This window comes from Odontesthes bonariensis, chromosome 5 (assembly GCF_027942865.1).
Source record: "Odontesthes bonariensis isolate fOdoBon6 chromosome 5, fOdoBon6.hap1, whole genome shotgun sequence".
NCBI classification, from domain to species: domain Eukaryota; kingdom Metazoa; phylum Chordata; class Actinopteri; order Atheriniformes; family Atherinopsidae; genus Odontesthes; species Odontesthes bonariensis.
This window is the reverse complement of record NC_134510.1, coordinates 2120613-2134802: the sequence shown is the minus strand read 5'-3', so window position 1 is coordinate 2134802 and position 14190 is coordinate 2120613. Positions and strand designations below refer to the sequence as shown.

General features: G+C 45.7%; 1 protein-coding gene across 1 annotated transcript in view; it reads right to left on the bottom strand.

The window, feature by feature from the left end:
* The window catches only part of sim1a (SIM bHLH transcription factor 1a), a 28604-nt gene extending 14646 nt beyond the window's left edge, over positions 1 to 13958 (bottom strand). The window contains exons 1-6 of the mRNA XM_075466544.1: positions 13874 to 13958; positions 13308 to 13765; positions 10788 to 10870; positions 9252 to 9341; positions 7659 to 7767; positions 7489 to 7574 (exon numbers count right to left, since the gene is read on the bottom strand). Coding sequence (XP_075322659.1) covers positions 7489 to 7574; positions 7659 to 7767; positions 9252 to 9341; positions 10788 to 10870; positions 13308 to 13482 — 543 coding nt within the window. The 5' untranslated portion in view covers positions 13483 to 13765; positions 13874 to 13958. The remainder of the gene's footprint in view (positions 1 to 7488; positions 7575 to 7658; positions 7768 to 9251; positions 9342 to 10787; positions 10871 to 13307; positions 13766 to 13873) is intronic.
* Positions 13959 to 14190: the final 232 nt, after the last annotated feature.

Sequence of the window (14190 nt, the reverse complement as noted above, 5' to 3'; positions counted from 1 at the left end):
TGCTTTCCTGATATGCTTTCACTATAATTCGGATGACATCACTCACTTCCCTGGAGGAATCTGACTTGATCTCCTTCTTATAGCAGTCCCTCACTTGATAATATCCAAAGAGTTCACACGCATCCAAATTGTACCTTTCTCTGAGTCTTTCAAAACTCATCAGCTCCCCTTTGTTTTCTAACATACACCAAGCAGTTATTCCCTTTTCTGTCCATTGTGAGAATCTTGGGTCATATTTTGCTGGATTGAAATTGCTGTCATAAGCTATCCATTTTAATATTTTTGCATCATTCTGGATCTTGTACATTTTCAGTATTTTAAACCACAGATCTAATGTGTGCACTGTGATTGGATCCATATTCATTTTAAGTTCCTTATATAATTGGTTATCACCAACCATATTTTGAATTGGAGTTTGGTTTACTTCTTTTTCTATATCTTTCCATTTTGCACTATATTCTGACTTACACCAGCAATAGACAGGTCTCAGTTGAGCAGCAAAGAAGTATTCCCTTAAATTCGAAAGTCCCATTCCTCCTTTCTCCTTAGGGAGCTGACGAGTTTTGCATCTGACTCTGGGCTTTTTTCCCCCCCAGACAAATCTAGAGATCATTCTATCCCATCCTATGAATTGGCCTTGGGGGATATCTATTGGCAGGGATTGAAACGCATATAAAAATCTGGGTAATATATTTAGTTTAACTATATCAATTCTCGAATTAAAGTCCAATGGTAGGGTAGACCATCTTATTATATCTTTCTGTATTTCTTGTTTTAAAGTTGTATAATTTGCACTGTATAGCTCTGAAAGGTTTTTAATGATCATGACACCTAAATATTTAATTGCCTTTAAGTTCCAATTAAATTTGTATGTTTCCTGGATCTCTCTGGATGGGCAGTAGTTGAGCGCTAAAATCTGTGTTTTAGATACATTGATTTTATATCCTGAGAAATGCCCATACAGTTCTAGTAGCTTCATCAGATCAGGGAGTGTTGTGTTCAGTTGTTCTAGGAAAGCAATTATGTCATCAGCAAAAAGCCCGATTTTATGTTCTACATCTTTAATTATGACACCTTTAATTTCATTACTTTGTTGAACTGCTTGGGCCAGAGGTTCTATAAATATCGCAAAGAGAGTTGGTGACAGACAACATCCTTGTCTGGTTGATCTTTCTAATAGTATTTTGTCTGTCAAATTTCTGTTAATTTTGATTCTAGCCGAAGGCTGTTGGTATAGTGATTTAATCAGTTGTACAGATTTATTGTTGAAACCAAATCGTTCAAGCACTAAATAGAGAAATTTCCAATTTACACAATCAAATGCCTTTTCTGCATTGATACTAACCAGCACAGTACTTTGTTTTCTTTTTTGTGCTTGGTTTATTATTTGTAAAGTTCTTCGACTATTGTCCTGTGTTTGACGGCCTGATATGAACCCTGTCTGGTCCTCATCTATTAATTCAGCTACAAATGTATTTATTCTTTTAGAGATAATGGATGTATATATTTTATAATCTATATTTATTGAAATTGGTCTATAACTTTCACATCTGTCTTTATCTTTGCCTGGTTTCAAAATTACTGAAATAATTGCTTCTGTCCATGTTAAGGGTATTTTATTTTCTTTAAGAGTCCAGTTAAAGGAGGCCTGGAGTGCTGGTATCAATTCTGCTTTAAAAACCTTGTACCATTCTGCAGGATAACCGTCACTCCCTGGAGATTTGTTATTTTTCAATGAGTTTATTGCTTGAGTGATCTCTTCTCTTGTAATGTCTGCTGTTAATCTTTCATTTTGTCTTGAGCCAATCGATGGTAAATCTAATTGTTCTAAAAAAGGTCTCACCTCCTCCTCATTTGCTGCAGGTGGCTGTGTATACAATTTTTTATAGAAACTCTTAAATATGTTCTCTATGCCCTCTGGTTCGTGTATTAACTCATTTGTGCCAGGATCTCTGATTTTTTGTATGGTATTCAGTGCTTGTTGTTTTCTGATACGTTTGGCTAAAAGTTTGGTCGCTCTGGGGCCAATCTCATAATAGTTTTGCTTCAAATGTGTGTTCTTCTTACCATATTCATCTATAGTAATTGAGTTATCTTCATTTTGGTGTCCTTGATTTGTTTCTTTATTTTTGGGTCATTTGTCTTCTGGTATTTTTGCTCTAGTTCTCTCAGTTTTAGAGAGTGATTTGAATAAGCCTCTTTTCTTAATTTTTTAAGTAATGTGGTCCTAGCTATTATCTTTCCCCGAACAACTGCTTTCAAAGTGTCCCATATGATGTGGGGGTTCATTTCTCCCGTGTTATTTTCCTCCATGTATTGGCTAATATCTTCCTTCAAATCTTTCACCAGTCCTTTATTGTTTAATGTTCCTACATTTAATCTCCAAATTGTTTGTCTTCTCCTGGATTTATTTTTAGGAATAGCCCATTATGATCTGATATATCTGCACCTCCAATCCTACACTCAGTCACTCTATATCCATCTTCCTTATTTATGAAATAATAGTCTATTCTTGAGTGTACATTGTGTGTTGCTGAATAATGCGTAAAATCCTTTTCAAAAGGATTGAGGTTCCTCCATATGTCTATCATTTCCATTTCCTCTAATGACACCTTAACAAATTTTGATATCTGTTTTGTATTCCCTTTTAAACTTGTTGTGTCTAAACTATGGTTCAAGATTATATTAAAATCCCCCCACAGATTAAAGTACCTTCCTTTTCCGTTGCAACAAGATTAAACAGAGATTTAAAAAATTGTTTACTGCTTTCTGGCGGTGCGTAAACATTTATCAACGTAACAGGTTCATTTTCTAGTTTTCCCTTCACCAGTACGTATCTACCCTCTTTATCTTTGATTTCCTTTTCACAGACAAATATAGTTGAGTTTGGGATTAATATAATAACCCCCCTCCTACGTCCTTGTTTATATGTACTATAGTACGAATTCCTGAATCCAAATTTTTTAAATTTTTCATGCTCCGTCTGTGAGAGATGAGTTTCTTGTAAAAATATGACATGTTGTTTTTCTTTTTTCAGTTTAGTTATAATTATTCCTCTCTTTTTAGGTGTGTTTACACCATTTACATTTATGGACAGTATTTTCAGATCGTTACATACCATATTGCTTCACTTTTATGCATATATGTATTTTCCCAAGCAGCTCAAAAATATGAACATGAACAAAATTAAGAACATTAGAACTTCCACAGGAGGGTTCTTCTTCTCCCCAAGTCCCTGTTGGAGGGTGGATGGGAAATCCTCTCCTTGAGGGCCCATCTCTAAACCTAAACAGTCAAGATAAGTCCAACATTGTCTCTGTCCAGTCGGTAGCCTAATACTGTTCGTAAATCTATATTATTGAAGCCTTTTCATATTATTTAGTCTCAATCAAAGGACTATGCCTTGTTTTTACTGTGTTATTAACCCAGAACAATACTATCTGAAGCCCCGTTACTTTTTTCCCCACAAACATGATGTTACTTATCAGGTCTCCTCTGGTATTCTTGCAACCTCTCCCTCGCGCGTTGTGCCGCCGTCTCCTGGCTTGATCTACCGGATCTCGCTGCCATCCCGGGTCACTTCGAGTCTTCCCCGCCGCTCTTCCCGCGTCCTCATCTGACGCGTCAGCGTCCACAGTAAAGGCGGTAGCATGGTTGACGTGTCTGTCACGGCGGTGGCGGACCGTGACGTCAAAATGACGTTTCAGGCATGGCGCTTGCCTTGAAAAGACGGCGCAGCGTGTTGTCGTGCACCAGTCGATTTTTGTAACTTGGCGGCGCCACCAACGACAAACCGGATGGACCACTGTGAGACCAGGCTCAGTCAGGAGGTGCGTTTGTACAGGCAGCTGTACGAAACTGCAGTGAAACAGCTCAGGGAGCACGTAAACTCCCAAAACTGGTGCACAGAGATGGGCAGAACTTTGGGGAAAGAGGGAGAGCTCTGTAAGAATGTGTGGAAGAAGCTACGGGACAGATATGTGAAGGCAAAGAAGAGGGCAGAGACTGAAAAAGTGGTGATGCCGGGGAATTCAGACCATCACCTCTTTTAACTGAATTAAAAAATTTAAATTATCCGAATACTGCAGCAGTATCATTAATGACAGTGTTCCTGCTCTTCATTGTTTTCTTCTCCACTTTCATGGTTGTAGAGTAGAGGTAACCTTCACGTAGCAGCGCCACCTCTGTGACGGAGAAAACTGCAACTACTGGCGCATCGACTTGCGCCACTATATATGGCGGGCACGAACTCGTGACGTCATCAACACCGCTCGCGCGAGCAGACGCAGCAACCATGCTAGAGCCTTTAATCCCCTTGCTCTCATGTCCCGCGCCGCTTCCCCCGCGTTGTCATAGCTCTTCACACCGTTGCTCCAGTGAATTGTTATTTTCGTGAATGGAGTCTGGAAACGGATCCCATTTTCTTTCAATACTTTTTTGATGCTCAGGTATGTTTTGCGCTTTTTTACGATTTCCGTGGGGTAGTCGTGGTCAAATTGGATTTTCTTGTTGCCCACCTGTATCCCCTTCTTCTGCCAGACTTTCTGTAGGACCATCTCCTTCGTTTCAAACTTAAGGAAATTTACCACCACTGTTCTCGGAGCGCCGCCCGCGTCAGGTTTTGGGACGAGACCTCTGTGGGCGCGTTGTATCTGTAGATTGGCTCCGTCAGGCAGCTGCAGCTCTTTTTTAAGAAGTTGGTCCAAGTAATCTGTCATGGAGCTTCCTTCAGTGTCTTCAGGCAATACAAAAATCCGGACATTATTTCGGCGAGACCTCGCTTCAAGGTCTGTTAGTTTGTCCTGCATTTCGTCCGTCTGTTTTGTTAGCTTGAGTAACAGACTGCTTGCGTCTCTGTTGTACTCCTCCAGCTCCTCGATTCGAGCCTGGCCTCGGTCAGGTCCGTCTCCTGCTCCTGTAGCTCTCTGCAACTTTCTGTAAGCTTCAGCTCAATGTCTTGTCTCAAGGAAGCAATTTCTTGTTTCATTTCACCTTTGAGCTCCTCTTTGATTGTTGTCAGCTCGTTGTGGAGTTCTTGCTTGAAGTCCCGTATATCACCGCGGATAGCAGCGAGTCCAGCTTTCAGTGTCTCGGCGTGGTCCATTTTCTCTGTCGCGCCACTTTCAGGTTCACTTTCGTCGGTGACTTCTCTTGTGATTTGTTCTGGCGTTTTCTGTGGGGTTTCGTTTTTCCTACGGCCTCGTCTACCACTCATCTCAAAGTTTAAAGCAGTTATATGTCGAGTTTACTTGCGTTGAGTGGTTTAATTCTACCGACTTGGGCGAGCTAAAAAACTATGCCGCTAACCCGTCCGCCATCTTACCGGAAGTCCCACTCTCCATTTTAGACACGTTTCAAGCACTCAAAGGACATTAGCCCCTTTCACACTGACGAATAACCCGCGTTTAATCCGCGAATTTAGCGTGTCCGCTGTTGCGTTCACACTGCCGACCCGGGCTGCCACGTCAACTCGACTCGCCTTTCGACCCGCGTCGGACCCTAGTCTTTTTGCCGAGCCGAGTTTGGTGTGAACACAATCGACGCGGGTCGGACGTGGGTGTGGCGTGACGTGAGGAGTTTAAAAGACAGAATGGACAGCTGATTCAGAACAACAGCGACAGGTGAGGACAAGTTTTACTCTGTTTTAGCCTACATCAAGTTCGAGACATTTTTTAATAAGGCCAACTGGGGAGACAAGGAGGTCCGCGAGCTCCTCAGCCTCCGAGCAGAGGACGTTATTTACCGCCACATTTCAGGGACTATAATGCTCTTGTATTCTCCGCATTGTATTCTCGGCGGCATCCCACGTTGTAACCATCCACACCCCGTAAAATAACATCTCCATGAACTGCATATACAATTGCAAAAACGAGTCATCAAGGTGTATTTAACCCTACCTCCGACGCATGGCTTGTGCCTACGTCATTGTACACGCCCAGCATTTTATGTGTTCGTGTGACGCTCTGCCACTAGGCCACGCCCCCTGAACTCGGCTTCAGGCGACACGGGTCACCCTGACACGTCAAGCGTTCACATTGCTCGACGCGGGTCGAAGGTGCAATTTGGACCCGCTAAGGTAGCGGGTCGCAGTGTGAAAGGGGCTTAAATGTGATCCATATACATGAGGTGAAATGTAATTTAACAGTGAGACACTCCAGCCGATTCACGGTACCGTATAACCCAGCTGACGTTTTTCACCAAACTTCACCCACTGTGCCATGAACATGGCAGTCTCTTCAAGGCCTTGAGCCCTGTCTTTAGTTGTTTTTCCCTTTTTGGTGATCAGCACATTCATTCAGGCTCCGTCAGTGAGAGAGCCAGCTGTCTGTATTACGACAGAAACTCTCCTGTAAACAAACCCTTAAGCGTTTGTGGTCCTTTCTGATATGCAGCTTAATGGAAACATGAGTGTAGAAAACAATCAGTATGATGTGCTGCGTTACAGATTGTACATTCCACTTGTGTTGGTGCAACTTGTGTCCAGATGCAGGTGACATGTAGCCTAGCAAGCCAGACCCCTACAGCAAAAAGCTGTACAGGGGTCTAGTGAAGCTGGATAGCAGTGTGGGCGGGATAAACGGTTGTCTGTTAAGTTGCCTCTGCACTCAACGCCACGCAATAGGATGGTACAACAACCAATCAGAGCGATGAAGAAGGATTACGTAGTCAGCGCGACGGAAAGTACATGGTGGAGTGTAGTCTAATGTCAGAAAGGAAAGAATATTATTTTTCTTTTCGACTTTGCCTGTGTTTTCAATACCGGCACTCCAATCTGTTAATGTAGAAACTGTACGCGAATAATGTGGAATGATGGAACTAAACGACAGTTGCCGTTTTTGCAAAAAGAATATGAGGATTTCTGGCGTCCTTGTAAATTCAGCTCATATCTTCGAAAGACAGAAAGAAAAACAAACAATTGCCGAGAGATTAACGCAGGTTGGAGTGCCAGTATTGAAAACACAGGCAAAGTCAAACAGAATTTCTAAAGTTTGTCTAAGGTTTTTTACGAGAATAACTTAAGTGCAGTTATCTGTTCGTCTCGCAAAGAAAACTGTATATTTAAATCTTCTAGAGTCGCTGCCAAAGCCAAATGGAAAGACTGTTGGCTGGGTGCAGCCATTGTTTACCTCTCTCTGGAACTACACACTGAAACGTCGTCACTAGGTAGCCCGGCCTCCGACGCCGCTCCTCACGATTTGATTGGCCCGATTAAGTTTCGATTTTCAGCCTCACAAAACGATCACAACTGACTAGACCAGGGAGCAAATTCAATATGCGGTCGCGAGGGGCGTCTAGATTTCTAGGCTAGGTGACATGAGAAGACCCAGCAGAGGAGCCTTTAGGCCCCGCTGGGTCCTGACCTCTGCCCCCGTCACACAGCCTGCTCGCTGCAGGACGGTTGCACCTATGTTGCAGTGGTTGATGGGAACATTCAGAGATGGATGAGATAAAGACACACAGCCATGTTTGGGAGCACAGCCCCTCTACCTTGTAGCCGCCACAGGTCAGGCCAGCGTTTCTTTTGGCGAGGACACATTTCATTCTCAGGAAGAAGGAGCGCTCCATCTCATATTCTGCAGAGAAAGAAAAACATGCTGAATCCTACGAGTTCTTCATGCTGTGCTGTTTGCAGAATAACACGCCTGGGGGCCTGTTACCTTGTACAAAGTGTGAGTGGTAAGGCTGGTGCGCTGTGAGGACGGCCGTCATTTCATCATGGTCTGCCGGGTGAATGTACTCATAAATGCTGTTTCCCGTCAGCTCTACCTGTAGAGATGAAGGTTCAGCTGAGAATGACACAGCGGGACACAGCAGGACACAGCAGGACACAGCGGGACACAGCGAGACACAGCGGGACATAGCAGGACACAGCGGGACACAGCGGGACACAGCGGGACACAGCAGGACACAGCGGGACACAGCGGGACACAGCAGGACACACACAGCGGGACACAGTGGGACACAGCGGGACACAGCAGGACACAGCGGGACACAGCGGGACACAGCGGGACACACACAGCGGGCCACAGCAGGACACAGCGGGACACAGCAGGACACAGCGGGACACAGCAGGACACAGCGGGACACAGCGGGACACAGCAGGACACAGCGGGACACAGCAGGACACAGCGAGACACAGCAGGACACAGCAGGACACAGCAGGACACAGCGGGACACAGCAGGACACAGCACAGCGGGACACAGCAGGACACAGCAGGACACAGCACAGCGGGACATAGTGGGACACAGCAGGACACAGCACAGCAGGACACAGCAGGACACAGCAGGACACAGCACAGCGGGACACAGTGGGACACAGCAGGAGACAGCACAGCAGGACACAGCACAGCGGGACACAGCGGGACACAGCAGGACACAGCGGGACACAGCAGGACACAGCACAGCGGGACACAGTGGGACACAGCAGGAGACAGCACAGCGGGACACAGCGGGACACAGCGGGACACAGCGGGACACAGCAGGACACAGCGGGACACAGCGGGACACAGCAGGACACACACAGCGGGCCACAGCAGGACACAGCGGGACACAGCAGGACACAGCAGGACACAGCGGGACACAGCGGGACACAGCAGGACATAGCGGGGGACACAGCAGGACACAGTGGGACACAGCAGGACACAGCAGGACACAGCGGGACACAGCAGGACACAGCACAGCAGGACACAGCAGGACACAGCAGGACACAGCACAGCGGGACACAGTGGGACACAGCAGGAGACAGCAGGACACAGCAGGACACAGCACAGCAGGACACAGCGGGACACAGCAGGACATAGCGGGGGACACAGCAGGACACAGGGGGACACAGCAGGACACAGGGGGACACAGCAGGACACAGTGGGACACAGCAGGACACAGCAGGACACAGCAGGACACAGCACAGCGGGACACAGTGGGACACAGCAGGACACAGCACAGCAGGACACAGCAAGACACAGCAGGACACAGCAGGACACAGCAGGACACAGCGGGACACAGTGGGACACAGTGGGACACAGCAGGAGACAGCACAGCAGGACACAGCACAGCAGGACACAGCAGGACACAGCACAGCAGGACACAGCAGGACACAGCGGGACACAGCAGGACACAGCGGGACACAGCAGGACACAGCACAGCAGGATACAGCAGGACATAGCTGGACACAGCAGGACACGGCACAGCAGGACACAGCACAGCGGGACACAGCAGGACCAGAGAATGTCATGTTCGGCATGTAAACCAACCTGCGACAGACCCAGGTGGACGGATGCTGTTTCCGATATGTACATGATTTTCCCATCTGGGGCCACCACAAAAATGAAACCATCCAATGTCTGACGGAAAAAAAAATTTGTTAGCATATTATTGGCAAATACATGGTTTCTTTCAACAGAATTTGTGGTATTTTTGAGTCCTTTCCAAGAACAACATGCCTGATGTTCCCATCTTGTTAAAGAAGAAGACAGCAGCTATCAGAGCAGACAGACTAACTCTACAACACTGAATGATTGGGAATCCAATCCACTTTATTTATAAAGTACAGTTTAAATAAACACAAAGGTTTCCAAAGTGCTGTACAATAAAATAAATACAATAAAACATAATAAATAAATAGACTGTCCACCCCACCCCAAATAAAATATCTGTGAACATAAAATCAACAGCCTACGTATTAAAAGCCAAGGAAAAGAGGTGCGTACATTCTAAAAACAAATGACAATGGCATGTAGCTCATTCATTAAAGGACAATCAGCATGAAAATCTCAGGGAGTAACTTCCCCGCTCAAAGCGCTTTCATAAAAAATGGACTTCTTTTTGTTAAAATGCTTTAGTTATGAGGCTGATGCTTATGCTCAGGTTGAATTCTAATGAATTCTTCTTACTAGCTGAAATCAGTCTGTCAGCATGAAGAGAAGGGCCCATTTCAGGGTTAGAGCATCCTTACATGTCACTGTTTGGAAGGTAAGACAGCAACTCTAACCTTTTCCTGATGATTTGATCCTTTTTTTGCTTGATCAAAAGAAAAACAATAAAATAAGCAAAGGATTATACCTGATAGCTGCAGTCCTCCCTATTTAGCTCGTAGTCCCTTTTCCTCACCCACTGGTCAGCTTACAGCCCTACTTTTTAAACCAGCAGCCCTGTATTATTGTTAGAATACGGATGTGTGACGGGCACATCTGTGTGACCGGCACACAGCAACCCTGCTTCTTTCAAGCCAGCCTTTGGCCCTCTCCATTGTGCTGCTGCTGATATGAGAGCGGCTGCAGGACAGACAGCCTCTGTGCGTGACCAGGAATGAGTTCAGCTCATTTCACTCTCAGAGAAGGAGAATGAAGGCAGCAGGAGGTAGACGGCAACAACTACTAAGCCACACACAGTCCATCTGGCCTGGCTGACTGATAATAACAACAACAACAATGATAATAATAAGAATTATCATTATTATTATTATTTCTGCAGTCTCCTTTGCCGTCTCTATTTTTTTTTGTTCTTTACATAATTAAGCAGTTCTTAACTAAGCAGCAGAGAAAGACAGCATACCTGAACCAAACATACAGGAAATGATTATTAAATATTATTATTTAAAAAAATAATAATAATAATCATTATTATTATTCACTGGCGGCCTGTCCAGGGTGTACCCCGCCTCTCGCCCATTGACTGCTGGGATAGGCTCCAGCCCACCCGCGACCCGATCGACGGATTCAGCGGTATAGATAATGGATGGATGGATTATTATTATTCTAACCTCCAGGTATAATCTCAGATGTAAGTACCTGTAAGAGATGAGAGCCTAATTCCTGGCTGACTCCATCCAGAGAGCTGCTGCGGCTCACATGACCCCAGGACTCCCCGAGGCCTGGGAAGCATGTCAACACATACAGGACAACACGGAATTACAAAAGACAGCATTTCTTCATTTATACAACCTTTGCAAATGGATTACATTAGAATAAATTTTAGGCCCCACTGGTCTGTAATTACGACTTTGAATCTGGTTCATCTGCAGCTGCGATCATCGCAAATATGAAATCAAAATGTCTCCAGTCTTAGTTTGCTTACAGCTCTAAAAATATTCCTCACACATTATGTGTGGATTCATACCAAATCCGGATCACTGGAGATGCAGCGGCGTGAAAATGCTTGTACAAACCCCATACATAAGAACTGATAGACGGCCTCAGAAAGTGTGAGGCCGAGTTGGAGCGAGCAGAACGAACGGAGCCGCGGCGCATTGAAATGCAAATCCCGCTCTGCAGAGCAAACAGCGCGCCGCCGCTTCACATGGAGCCAGAATGGACAGAAAAACACACTATCAAATCACCACAAAAGTACCCAAGAGCGACAGAAATAAAACTTTATCCACATACTTTATCTGAAAGACAAATAAATATCAAGACAGAGCAATGAATGCTCTGAGAACACATCCGGAGTTAGAATACGGAGAGATGGCTCCAATAATCATTCAATAATAAGAATGATTATTATTATTATCACACAAAATGTTCCATTATTGGACGGTGATCTGTTCTGACACAAAAAGACAGAAATGTGGCTGCATTCAGAGCGCATAGAGGCCAACATGCGTCCCGCTGCTACCGTCGAAAACCCCCGAAGCTGCTACCGAGACGCAGACTGAACTCCCCCAGGACGCCCGAAACGGGGGGAAACATCCAGGGAACACACGCCTGAGAGCCTGGCCGTGATCACAGAATAAACCCCTTCGTGTTTTTTTCTGTATTTTATTCTAACAAAGCACGATCATTAGTGAACCCCGGCGCGCGCAGAGTAGGGACTTTTTTAGCTTTTTAAAATAATAATAATAATAATAATAATAATAATAATAATAATAATAATAATAATAATGATAACACAAAATGTTGTAAAACTGACGGTCCCTAATTAAAAGAAAAATATCCCTCCTTAGTAATTTGATGCAAGGATAACTAAAAGAGTTCTTAAAAAAAGAAGTAAATGAACTGTTTAAATGCGGGCACTTTATAGGAAATAATATATATAATAAATATATATGTTTAAAACAGAATATTCTACTCTTTATTAAACAGTTATAAAAAAACTAATCCTTTTTACAAAGTGATTTAAATTTTCCACTGGAGGGAAATGCTGTGTTCATCTGAACATCCGGTGGGCAGCTATTTCACTTTGTTCCTCGTGCCATCAACGTGTTTAACGGACACGGACTCGGGTGGGTGAGATGAGGCCGGGCGGGCCTGCCAGGCACCAGGAGCGCAGCACCAACTTCCTGACCCTGGGTGAGCTGCAGTCTGATGTTAGATAACACCTTCTTATGGTTTAACATCGGGCCTCTGCTGCCATAACCAGCTGAAATAAAACTAAAATAAAAACCACCTCCTGAAGTCCAGAACAGAAAATAGGAGCAGAACTTCCTGTGGCCCCGCTGCTTCCACGCGCTCTTTAATCCTTAAAAACGGCAGAGGTGATTTAATGAAGACAACACGAGATGACGAGCAGGAGACAGCAATAAATGCGTGCACGCGCCACCCTGTCCTTCATCATTTCAAGCTTTCCGGGCACGACACCTTCCAGCCGCGCGGGATGCAGCAGGGACTCTGTCTGAGTCATTTATTAGATTATCATATATCCTGATGTTAAAAACCAACTGTATTTCTCTAACTGTCTTAATTTGAACCTTTATCGGATTCAGAATTGTAAAAGTAACAGAGGTACATGCACTATTTTACACGCACACATATTAAACAGAAGTGACACATCCAGACTTTCTTCTCTCTTTCCTCTGCTCCGACCATCATTGTGCTAGAATAATGACACTATTATTCTACAATTAGTTAAATTATTAGTCAATAATTTGGGGACTGAATGTGTTCGGGCCTGTTTTACATCAGATGCAGCTAAGCTGCCTGAATAAAAGCAGTGAGTCTGCTCCCTGTTCCCAGGAGCCCCGTGTGTTCAGGGGTCGGAGCAGCGGCCCCATCAGGCAGGGCTGGCAGGGCCGCCAAATGAGCCGCATCTCATTGTATCCTGTAAAATGTTGGAGCGGCGGGAGATGCGCCTGGCCTCCCAGATAAGCAAAGATATTTAGCTAAAAAAGCTGAAGCAGCTATGAAACATGGTGAGAGCCACAGGCCAATAAAACAAGCAGACAGCAGGGAGAACAGCGCGAGGCCTGCTGCTCAGCATGAGAAATAAAAAGGGTTCAGAGCTGATCCACCTGCGGGCCATTATTTCACATTTCTTACTCATTTGATCTTTATTTCAGTGAGATGGATGGAGTGCGTTTGGAGCCGGGCTCTCACCTTCAGGGAACACCACCCTCATCTTCAGGTAGCTGGTGGTCAGGCGGATGATGGAGGCTTTATCCAGCTGGGAGGTGATGGCGGAGGGAAGCGGCAGCAGTTTGGCCAGTTCATAAAACTCACTGTTTTCCTTTTCCCGACGAGTCCGGGCCGCGTTTTTAGACTTCTCCTTCATGCTGGGCTCCGGATCAGCGGCCGCTGAGCTCTGCGCGCGGCCAGGTGTCTCCAAACATTACAGCAGCAGACCTGTCCTCCTCAGCTCGGCCCAAAATCCACATCTGCCGGCGCGTGAACAGCTTCACATGTTTCCAGCGTCCCGGGGGCTGGCAACGAACGGGCCGCGGAGAAATCCCGGAGAAGTCCCGGAGAAGTCCCGGAGAAGTCCCGGAGAAGTCCCGGAGAAGAGCGGCTTTGGGTCGGCCCGGCGGGCGGTCAGCACGCGCATGGAGCCATGGTCTCTGTGGGATGAAGAACAGTGAGACTGAGCACATCTCCTGCTGTTTGGCTCTGGAACGGGACACCTGTTAGAATAGTTTCCATTTGAATTCCCTCTGAACAGCACTCACCTGAGCACAGCTGCGGGACCACCTGCTGGAGCTCCCGGTCAGCGGGCAGAGTGGGACAGAAGCCCAGCATTGCTGGAACTTCCATCCTGGTGACTTTCTGAGCAGCAGCGCGTCCGCCGCAGCCCCGCCCACTGCAACTACCTGCGCTGCGATTGGACAGCTGCTGGCTCTCTTCAAGCGTCTATTGGCTGATCTCTGTGAAACTCAGGCCGGGACTGGGCTGGGATATCTTCACCTCCAGCCCAAGGTGACAGAAAAAAGCCCAGAAAGCGGGTACTCCATGTTCCCTTCAGGCAGAGGAGCCGGTATGTACAACT